Genomic DNA, 11,905 nt, shown 5'->3' on the forward strand with positions numbered 1-11,905 from the left:
TTGGGTACATCTATGAGACTCTGTGTTCTCTGATTTTTCTAGTTATAAAACTCAAATTATTGACGGACATGCCACTGTCATTTAAACCCTATAATAATGTAGGTTTGTAAAACAGTTTTTATGTGTGTTTTTTAGCCACGCAGTGTTGTGATTGATGAAACACAAAGTGATGATGCGAAATAGCTCGAAATTACATGAGATGCTCAAAGAGAAGGAGTCTTTGATAATAGAAAGAGCATAGCTCTGTTTGACATTCCAATTGAAATTCTTAATAATTGATCCCCTTCACAATAGCCTACAGGCTCTTATTTAAGCTAAAACAGAAGCAAATGAAAGGACTCAAATATTAACTAAGATACATCTATCATGCATCTAAATTTATTCTCCTGCACCACCCAAGACTTCTTGACTTCCCAATTAACCAAGATACATGTATCATGCATTTAAATTTATTCTCCTGCACCACCCAAGACTTTTTGACTTCCCAATTACACCAATAATAGATCAGTCATTAAACAACTCCCTTAGTGCACTGCATCATACTCCCCCTGTGAGAAGAAACTCGCCCTCGAGTTTGAATTGAATTCGCCAAGATATTCAGACAAGTCTTGCACATTAGGATGGGTACGGATATGGGTGGTTGCGGTTCGGTAATCGCGAATTTTTGCTCAAACCGCAAACCGACCGACTATTTGCGGTATGGTGATTTTTGAAACCGCAAAAAGCGGTCGGTTACAGTGAATTAGCGGTTTAAATCTGCAAGTTCTTTTTGTGTTATAAAAATCCAATCTTCCACATTTTAGGCCTAATTTTGATGCTTCTTTTGAAGCCTTTTAAGTTCAAGCATACTTTAACACAAAAATATAAATTCACAACCTAAATAAATAAATTCACAACCTCAACTTCTCAAGCATATATAAATTCACAACTTCCTCAACTTCTTAAGCATTCACAACCTAAAGAAAATTAAAGTTACAATTTCAAGCATTCCAATTAAAGTTAAACTTCTCAAGCATTCACAAGCTCAACTTCTCAAGCATTCCAATTCCAAATCCTTTAAAGTTACAAACCAAAAGGAAAATGCAATGCGAAATGAATTAAAGTTACAACCCAAAGGAAAAATCCAATTCAAAGTTAATTAAAGTTACAAACTAAAAGGAAAATGTAATGCACCAATGTTACAAACTCAAGTGTTGGTGGTGGTGAGTGGATTTGAAGGACCCTGTTGTGTTGTTTGAGCACCAATGCTATCTACAAAATGCAATTTAAAAAAAAAAAAATATATATATATATATATATAGTCTCGATTTGCGGTAACCGCAAGTTTTGAAAATCAAATACCGTAATCGCAACCGCATAAATGCGGTTCGGTTTCCTACGATTGTGGTAAATTGTCGGTTGGTTTTCGCGGTTTTTAAGTCTAAAATGCCACCCCTAGGTACGGATACTCGAAGGCAACTCGATTTTGTAAGCTTTGTCATTGATCTTCTCCAAAATTCGACCCACACACAACCTCAAATGGAGTCTTTCATGTGGAACAATTTACACTCGAGTTGTAGGCAAATTCTGCTTGAGGAAGTATTGAATCCCATTGTTTTGGCTTCTTCGCAGACAAACTCCTAAGTAAATTGCCCAATGTTCTATTCACAACCTCAGTTTGCCCATCCGTTTGAGGGTGGTAGGCACTACTATAAAGCAAATTAGTACCAATTCTCTTCCACAAATGCCTCCAAAAATGAGAGCTCCCAAAAATGGCTATATAGGAAGCATCCATTGTTTTCTTGCATGGAATGACAGGACCCGCCCAATTTCTCGGAACCCGAGACGAACCTCGGAGACTCCGCATCACCCCACGCTGGTTCACTCCTTAAATCTATGTCCTCTTTTACGAGAGAGGATTAAGGGCACGAGACTTCACGAAATTTGCAGAATCTCCCTGTAAATTGAACATTTCCCAAAATTTCCACATGCATAAAACACATTTTATAACCCAACCGGCAGCACGCACAATATAATCTCATGCAATTTACACAAATGGCCTCCGGCTTTCAAATGATTCTAGCAGAACTGCCCACAAAGTTTTTAAAATAACTTAATGCATTAAACATGCATATAACAAATTCAAAATCTATTCATGCCTACCTTCACTCACTCAGTCCACAGGACAAGCCTCAATTCAACCAAGTTTCAGGACCAACAACGAAGTCCGAACCAATCTCAATAAGACCACCTAAGTGGGGTTTAATCTGTGGCTGCACCTAGTAACTTCAGGCTGCCTACGTACCCTACTAAGGGATCAAGCCACACGTAGCTCTTTCGTATCATTCCTGGCTCCTAATATCAATTAAGCCATTACCGCCATATAATTTCATACATTCTAGGATTTATCCATCACAACTCACCAATCACAATCTCACAATATCACCCCTCATACGTCGGGACGCACCCGCCACGTATGAGGTCAACACGCCGGCTAATCCAAAGATGCGTGCGACCTCAACACTGGGCCTGCCTACATTCTCACCAGCCCGCACACAATCATATCTCCTCATACGTGGACGCGCCCGCCACGTATGGAGTGTGTCAACACGACGGCTAATCCAAAGACGCGCGGCGACCTCAACACCGGGCCGACTACATTCTCACCACTCACACAATCATATCTCCTCATACGCCGGACGCCCGCCACGTATGGGGTAACACTCTGTTGGCTAATTCAAAGATGCGTGTGACCTCAACAGCTAAATTCTCACCAGCCCGCACACAATCATATCTCCCGTCATACGTCGACGCGCCCGCCACGATGGAGTCTGCCAACACGCCGCTAATCCAAAGACGCTGCAACCTCAACTCTTGGGCCGCTACATTCTCACCACCATCATATTCACTTGGGTGCAGCTACATTCTCACCACCATCATATTCACTTGGGCTGGCTACATTCTCACCAGCCACACGGGTTTAAAGGCCTCAACATAATCACAATATTGGGGGAGGGGGGTGTACATGGGGTAGTGCGTATAGCACTGTAAACTAACATTCTATACTCTTTAATACCTTCGTATACATACATAATTACATTAATCACATAAAATCCTTTATTTTGTAAAACTCAACCCTGGTATAGCATATGATAATTCCGCAATTTAAATCATATAATATCCTAAAGTCGCATATAAACCATTTAACTCAACAACGCTCAAGACCTGTCACTAAGGTCATTCTAACCCTCAAATAAAGATAAGACTATCTCGGAAGTCTCACGGTCAACCTATGGTCAAACGGGCTTGCGGGGCCCACAACCTCCAAATTTCGATTCGAAAGTTCCTATAGGTTCTACAGGCTCTAGGACACATGTCCTGCAAGTTTGGTCCATATCGGACGGTCGGATCGCTCACGATCACAAGATCGGACGGTCACTAAACCTTACCCCTAGGGTTGGCATTTTCGAAGTATCCGGGACTCCATTTTACGATCCGTCAAATCCTACACGATCCTGGTAATACCTAGATCAACATATTATAGCTTCAGGACCATCCAACGGTCCAAACCCAGCGCACCCAGAAAATACGCGATATGCGATATCCGTCCGGGACTCTAACGGTACCCAAAATAAAATCCGAGCACACCTACGCGCTCGTGACATTGAGAGGATCACAGTGGGACAAAAATGCCCTCAACTATAGTGCCCACGCCGCCACACGCGCCGGCAGGTGTCCAAAGCGACATCGCATCGCCGGAAAACTTCCAAATCAAGAGCCCAACTCCTCCCCTAGGTAACACACCTAATTTGGAGTCACTTTTGTTCTTGGGCATACCCCAAAACCGAAAGTGGCCGGAATCTCCTCGAAATCCGCCGAAACCCAATTCGTAAATCGAGTTGCCTACGCTACAAATTGATCAATTCCTACCCAACAGGCAGCTAGAGCTCGGAAAATAGGTGAGAAACCATACCTCACTTGCAGGAATCGGTGGCGAACGACGGAGAACGGCCGCGGTTTCGGCGAAACCGTGCTGTTTTCTTCGATTTTCCGGCGAAATCCCGGTGGCGGCGAGACTGGCTGGGGTAGGAAGAGGACGGCGGTCATTTTGGTACCGTCAAGTTTGGTGGCGGGACGAGCACGGCCGCCAAAAGCGTGGCGACCATCGTGGCTGTCGCGAAAACCAGAGGAGAGAGGAGAGACGCGGGGAGAGAGAGAGAGAGAGACGGGGGCAATTCCGTCTTTTAACCAAAAAAATATTTCAAAATATTTACGATTATGCCACTGAGCTTCATTTGATCGTATCTCTCTCGTTACAACTCCGATTCAAGCCCACTACGCGTCTACGGACTCATCTCGCCGCGCTCTACGTAATGGTACAACCGGAATTTCCAAATTCCTTCCGGATAAGAAAATGACTAAAATACCCCTATCCCACGGGTAAATTCTCAATTTCACTTAAATAAATTAAAACATGGGATAAATTTGGGGTCGGGGTGTTACATGGAATGAAATGAGCCATTTTAGAGAAACGATCAACAACCACAAAAATAGAATCATTACCTTGCTAGGTTCTTGGCAAACCAACTACAAAGTCCATGCTTATATCATGCCAAGGGGCTGTCGGAACGAGTAATGACATGTATTTTCACATCCTAGGATCGGCTCCGCTGTAGTACGATAGGACCCCCTTTCTGCGCTCACAATTTTATTTTTGGGAACTCACGAGCAACTTCTCAGTGAGTCACTCATCATCGGATTGCTCTATCTCCAACTCGCTTAACTTTGGAGTTCCCATGACTCTAAAGCCAGTGAGCTCCCAAAAGGCCTCGTGCTAGATGGAGGCGGGCATGTACATATAAGGCACATCATCTCCTCTTCGTTGGTCGATATGGGATGTTACAATCCACTCCCCTTAGGGGCCCGACGTCCTCGTCGACACACTTGCACCACACGGCAAATAGGCTCTGATATCATTCTGTCACATCCCGGATCGGCTCCGCCATAGAAAGATATTGTATGCTTTGGGCCCCCTGCCCTCACGGTTTTATTTTTGGAAACTCGCGAACAACTTCGCAGCGGGCCACCCATTCTGGGATTGCTCTAGCTCAAACTCGTTTAACTTCGGAGTTCCCATAACTCCAAAGCCAGTGAGCTCCCAAAAGGTCTCGTGCTAGATGGAGGTGGGCATGTACATATAAGGCACATCACCCCTTCTCCGTTGATCAATGTGGGATGTTACATGTATAACCCAGTATTCTGTTTCTTCTATTTGCTGGTTTGGCATATACAACACCTCTTCACATATTGGATGACATTTCGATATATTGCAGGCCAAAAATACTTGTCCTTCACAAGGGAAATGGTCTTATCTTTCCCAAAATGTCCACATAAACCGCCAGAATGCAACTATTTAGTAATATACTCTTGCAAGGAGCATCTTGGAATACACAAGCAATTGCCTTTAAAAAGAAAATCATTCTGTCAAATGTAATCTTCATGGGGACCTCTTTGCATAGGCTCCAAATTTCACCAAAATCTTCATCTTGGACGTACAGGCTCTTGATGTAGTCAAATCCTTCAAGTTGGATTTGCATAGTATTGGGAAGTGTCACCAGTCTGCTAAGAGCGTCTGCCACTTGATTGCACCTTCCACTTTTATGCTTTAGCACAAATGTGTATTCTTGCAGAAAAGCAATCCACTTCACATGTCTGCGATTTAACCCCTCTTGGTTATTGATATGCTTAAGAGCTTCATGGTCTGTATTCAATATGAACTCCCTTTGAATCAAGTAAGACCGCCAAAATCGAAGTGCTTGCACAATGGAATAAAATTCCAGATCATAGGTGGAATACTCTTTCTTTGCTGTATTCAATTTTTCACTAAAGAAAGCCACTGGATGTCCCTCTTGGCTGAGGACTCCCCCAATGCTCACATAATACAACCCCTGCAGGAATAAAATTTGATAATGAGAAGATCCAAGCTATCCAAAATTGGCCAATACCCAAAAGCTTGCAGGAAGTCAGAAGTTTCCATGGATTTGCTTTATTTTATCGGCAATTCATATGAAATTTTATTTCCGCTCCCTTAACTGGTTGTATGAAGAAATGAGGGTTCGTTTGGATGCTAGAAGCTGAAAAAAGTTTCCATATTGTCAAAGAGAAGCTGTCCAGTGCCCCTGTACTAGTTATACCAGAATTTGAGAAAATATTTGAAGCCAAAAAAACTAGGCTATTCCTCACAAAAGAACACTTTTTGAGGTTTACATAAAGCTTTGCAGTTCTTAAAGTTGTTAGAACAACTCTCAAATGTGCAATATGTTCATCTTTGTCCTTACTATATATAAGAATGTCATTGAATTAAACGACAACAAATTTACCAATATAAGGACGAAAGACTTGATTCATTAACCTTATGAATCTGCTGGGGGCATTTGAAAGTCCAAACGGCATAACAAGCCATTTATAAAGTCCTTCGCGGGTCTTGAATGCGGTCTTCCATTCATCACCAGGTTTGATGCGAATTTGGTGATATCCACTTCGAAGATCAATCTTGGAAAATACTTTTGCACCAGCGAGCATATCAAACATGTCGTCGATCCTTGGAATTGGAAATCGGTATTTGATAGTAATCCGATTAATTGCACAACTATCGACGCACATAAGCCAAGTTCCATCCTTCTTTGGTGTGAGTAAAGCTGGGACTGCGCATGGACTCATACTTTCTTTGATATAACCTTTGCTTAAGAGCTCTAGAACCTTCCTTTTCAATTCTTCATGCTTCTTAGGGCTCATGCGATAATGAGCTTTATTAGGAAGACTTGCTCCCAGAAATAAGTCAATCTGGTGTTGGATATCTCTAAGAGGGGGAAGCCCACTTGGAAGATCATCAGGTAAAACATCACTGAATTCTTACAATAGAGCATGTACCACACCTGGTGCCTCGGAGTCCTGCACATTTTCTTTAGAGACTAGCGTGTAAACAATGCCACTCTCTTCACTTTCCTTCACAAATTTAGACGAAGTGAGAAAGTTATTACCCTCCCCTTGAGAAGAGGCACGAGTCAATTCTTCTTTGCAAGGCAAAAGAACAATTTCCACTTTTCCCATCTCAACACCTCCTCCTTACTCATGCAGCTGCTGTGAAATTGTACAAGACTAGATATCAGGTCGTGCTAACTTGTTTCTCTCTTTCTTTCTTTTTCTTTTTTTTAAAGAATATTGGGTATTCGTTGAGAATTCTATACGAGCCACTGCTATTAATTTGTGTAGTTAATGAAACAAAGGTTCTACCCCTTTTATATATAAATAAACCAAAATTCTCCTTGTGGGGTTTTCTCAAAATGACGTGATAGGTATAACACTTGTGGCCAACTGGTTTGTGCCTCTCTCGGAGTCAAAACAAAATAAATACGCTGCATTATGAGCCTTGACCCTTATGTTTGAATGGCAGGTATATTGTTAATAAATAAATTTGATATCCACCGAATTTAATGTTTTATTTATGAATAATGTAACTTACTTACTAGTTGGGCATTATGCACTAATTTGAGGAGGAGTGTTGACGTGAACCTTTCTAATTAATCAATGAGATTTATATATCTCTTTATAAAGAAGAATACAACTTAACTTAAATATTCAAACCATATTCATATTTTAGCAAAAAATACATCTTTAATTGGCTCCCTCTTTTTCTTTTTTCCGTGGACTATTATGTTTTTTATTTAATTTTAATTTAACAAAAAAAGAAATTTGTAATATGAATGTTTTACCTCATACTCGAGGTCCTCTTTCAATTCTCCTGAGCCAACATATTCTACTTCCTAGTTAATTACTTGGAAACACTATCTAATGACTGTCGATGAACAACCACTATTTAAAGATCGTCAACTACTCTAGTGTCATTCACTAAAGAAGAGACCGATCAACCTCGTCCGGTTTCTAGGAGTGAAAAAAGCAAGTTAATTACAGCATATGAAAGTACAACTCATATATGATTTGTACAAAAAAAAAAAAAAAAAGAAGATGAATATTTTCAAATGATATATGATCAGCACCAAGAGATATTTATAATATTAATTTATTATAGAGAATATGAACATATTAGTGGAGGGGTTTGAATTTCGACTTTTCATTGATCGGGCAAGGTTCAGATCAGATCGGTTTCACTTTAAAATTGCGGCCGAACTTATTATAATATAACGATTTTAGTTCGGTATGGTTTTGAAAAGAAAAAAAGGGCTTAATATTGGGTATTATGCTCAAGAAGATAAAATTTCATGAAAAAATCAACTAATATATAATTGATTTCCCAAAATATGAGAATCTACCATTCACACCAAATCTGTAGTAGTTATAAAATAATGATATACAAGCACATGCAACATTGGCAATCATCTGTGCGCGAATTCGTTGACAATAACTCTGACTGACCTATTAAATAATTTCTATACAATTTTATCATTCAAGGATATATCCAGCAAAATGTTTCCTTTTTTTCTTATGACTCTGATATGGGCATCTGCAACTCCTCTTCTAGAAATAAAAAGTCAAACTGAAAAACAAAAGGGAATGGATTATTACACCGAAATATCTCTCTTGAATTTCCTGCAAAATTAAATTGAATTGAGGTTCAGACTTGAGATTAAAAAAAACATATATAAAGAAATGAAATATAAAAAAAAACAAGAAAAAGAGAAGACATTTAAGAACTGAAAGACCAAGTCTAGTTTAAAGACATGACTCTGCTCCAAGCCACTCAACAAAATCTAGGTTTTCTCAGCATTTGTCCAACGCTCCAGCTATGGGAATCAAAATTGCACAGTAATTAGTGAGTTTTATCATAGCAACCGGCCAAGTGCCAACACAGATTTTTTTCTTTTTTTGGGTTTGAAATATGGAATTTCATAAAAACAGGCAAACAGCCAAGAGAAGTACATAGCCTATAAAGCAGCTAGGCACAACGAACAACAAGAAATAAAAACAGCACAGCTACATGGAAGGAGGACTAATATAAAAGACGTAGTCATAAGACAAACGGATACGTCGAGAAGCCCACACAACCGCAATCATTAAGCACTCCTTGGGGGGCATGGTAAACCATCCTTGTTTAGGATTTGCATTAGAGAGGATGGGGGTCGGTTGACCCATACTTTCGGGCTCATCCTCGAATTGGCAAGCATTGCCAAATGATCTGCCGCTTGGTTGGTGGTCCTAGGAATCCAAAAGCAGTTCAAAACATCCCGAACATCACTTAGGATATGATAGATTTCCCACCTTCCATCGGATAAGGGGCCCTTCAAAGGAGAGATTATTTCCTTACAATCAGATTCAAATGTTACTTGACGATAACCCATCTCAGCAGCGAGCTTACAACCTTCAAGACAAGCCTGTGCCTCAGCCTCTATAGCAGAGTTCGCCACTGATGGGATGGATGTACCCTTGATAAAATCTCCATGGGTGTTCCTAATTAGGATACCAATGCCAAACCCTCTTTGAGTTTGAATTCCATGATGCATCCACGTTAACTTTGACAAAGGGAGAGGCAGAACGGTTCCAAGATGTTGCTGGTTGTCATTAGAGAGGGTAAGAGGCTTAGTTTGATGTATGCCATGACCAAGGGAACCAAGGAATTCATTGATGGCAATAAAGGCAGTGTGGATAGTTCTAGCTGGTGAAGGGGAGATGTGTTCCAGCACTGCTTTGCACCTATCCTTCCAAATTTGCCAGCAGAAGTACGTGATAACAATTAGGCATCTTGATCGCTCCTGTGGGCTCTTTCCTTTCTCAATAACATTCCTTAACCATTGGCCGAAAGATGTCACCGTCTGATGATTTATACGCAGGTTGAGGGAGCATCCGAACCATACAGGCTCCACCCAAGGACAAAGGAAGAAGATGTGTTCAGCCGTTTCCGGTTGATCATTACAGAGCGGACACATGGGTGATCTAGCGATTTTCTTTTTGTGCTAGTTTGTCGATGTAGCAAGGCAATTTCTGAGAGCTCGCCACAGGAAGTTTCGAAATTTTGGGGGGACATCCGCTTTCCAAACCTGCTTTCAAAGCCTTGGATCAATCGCCATTGAAGAGGATAGGCGCAGATTCCTTCATCTACATTCAGTATTATGAAGCCAGTGGTAACCAGAGCTCACAGAGTAAGATCCATTCCTTTCCATAGGCCAAATCAGTCGATCTGGCAGTCTGCTGCTACCAAACTTGATCCTTGTAATTGCACGAGCATCACTATCAGAAATGGCGTGCCTAATTGGGTCCAAGTTCTATTCATCGAGCTCCCTGTTAATAATAGCTTCAACTCGTAAGTTCCGATCAAGAGTTTCAGTAGAATGTAGGCGAGGACAAACATTTGGAGAGTTTGGCAGCCATCGGTCAACCCACAATCTAATGTGTGCCCCGTTCATAACTTGCCAATGAGCACCAAGAAGTAGGATATCCCTGCCCTCAAGCAAGCTTGCCCAAGCCACAAAATACGACTACTCTTCTTAGCTTCCAAGAAATTGACATTGGGGAAATATCTACCTTTAAGAACTTTAACCCACAGAGATTGAGGCTCCATCAAAATTCTCCAGCATTGCTTTGCGAGAAGAGCTAAGTTGAACTTGTGGAGGTTGCGAAAGCCCATTCCCCTCTCTTGCTTAGGTTGTCCAAGGGTGTGCCAGTTAATCCAATGGAGCTTTCGATTATCTCCATTTTGCCCCTACCAGAAGACAGCCAAAATAGAATCAATTTCTTTACAAATGGTGGTAGGGAATTTGAAGATATTTGTGGGATAAGCTAGTATAGCAAGAGCCATTGATTTAATTAAGATTTCATTGCCAACTTGTGAAAGGCAATGTTGATTCCAGCCATGCACCTTCTGAAGAATTCGATCTTTCACATACACCAGCGCTTCCTTCTTTGCTCTACCCCAAGAAGTGGGAAAACCAGTATTTCCCTGCATCAAGTAACATCCTGGCATGCCTAGGATTGCACACAATGAAGCACGGACAGAGGCAGGGGTGTTGGAGCTTAAAACCACATTGGACTTGGTCAAGCTCACTTGTTGTCCAGACGCAGCGCAATATGCTTGAAGGAGACGAGAGATATTCTGACAATTTTGGGTGGTGGCCTTCAGGAATATGAGAGTATCATCTGCAAATAATAGGTGGGATAGGGTAGGACTTCCAGAATTCAGCTTAATACCTTGTAACAAATCTTTCTCACAAGCTTTTTTTATTAGCAGGGACAAAACTTCACTAATAAAAAGAAATAAGTAAGGGGAGATTGGGTCACCCTGTCGAATACCCCGGGATGAGGAGAAGGCACCACCAGGTTGGCCATTGATCACCACAGTGAAGTTTACCGTTGTTACACAGCACATGACTAAATGAATCCAACCTACATTAAGCCCCATTTTTTGCATAACCTTCTCAAGAAAATCCCATTCCACGCGGTCATAAGCCTTATTCATATCAAGTTTCACTCCCTTCTTTGATTTCTTGAGTTTTAGAGCATGAAAACTTCATGGGCTACCAGGATGTTATCCTGGATCTGTCGATTAGGAACAAATGCATTTTGAGTTGGGGAGATAATGCTAGGTAGGTGAGGCTTAAGACGGTTGGCCAGAATTTTGGAGAGGATCTTGTAGGAGAAGTTGCACAGGCTAATTGGCCTAAATTGGGAAACGGCTTCAGGATTAGGAATCTTTGGAATAAGGACTATTCATGTGGAGTTCAAAGGCTTTGGGATGGCTTGGCCGGTGAAAAAATTAGCAGTGAAGCCCTGAATATCATTGTGAATAATTCCCTAGTATTTGTGATAGAAAGTCCCATGAAAGCCATCAGGCCCTGAAGCTTTCGTGGCCCCCATTTGAAAAGCAGCATCTTTAATCTCCTCGAGTGTAATTGGCCCTGGTCAAATCTCTGTTTAT

At 41.3% G+C, this 11,905-nt stretch overlaps 2 protein-coding genes across 2 annotated transcripts; both read right to left on the reverse strand.

Moving 5' to 3' along the window:
• Positions 1–9,050: 9,050 nt before the first annotated feature.
• Positions 9,051–9,920, reverse strand: LOC148921307 (uncharacterized). The gene has a single exon (XM_089048579.1). The coding sequence runs from the start codon at positions 9,918–9,920 to the stop codon at positions 9,051–9,053; it is 870 nt and encodes a 289-aa protein (XP_088904705.1).
• A 473-nt stretch (positions 9,921–10,393) lies between these two features.
• On the reverse strand, positions 10,394–11,446 carry LOC148921308 (uncharacterized). Its single transcript, XM_089048582.1, has 3 exons — positions 11,281–11,446; positions 10,850–11,127; positions 10,394–10,693 (listed from the first exon to the last, which is right to left on the reverse strand). The coding sequence occupies exons 1-3, from the start codon at positions 11,444–11,446 to the stop codon at positions 10,394–10,396; spliced, it is 744 nt and encodes a 247-aa protein (XP_088904708.1).
• Between the last annotated feature and the right edge of the window lie 459 nt (positions 11,447–11,905).

The sequence above is a fragment of the Prunus mume genome, linkage group LG1 (assembly GCF_029339155.1).
Source record: "Prunus mume cultivar Tortuosa linkage group LG1, ASM2933915v1, whole genome shotgun sequence".
Classification (NCBI taxonomy): Eukaryota; Viridiplantae; Streptophyta; class Magnoliopsida; order Rosales; family Rosaceae; genus Prunus; species Prunus mume.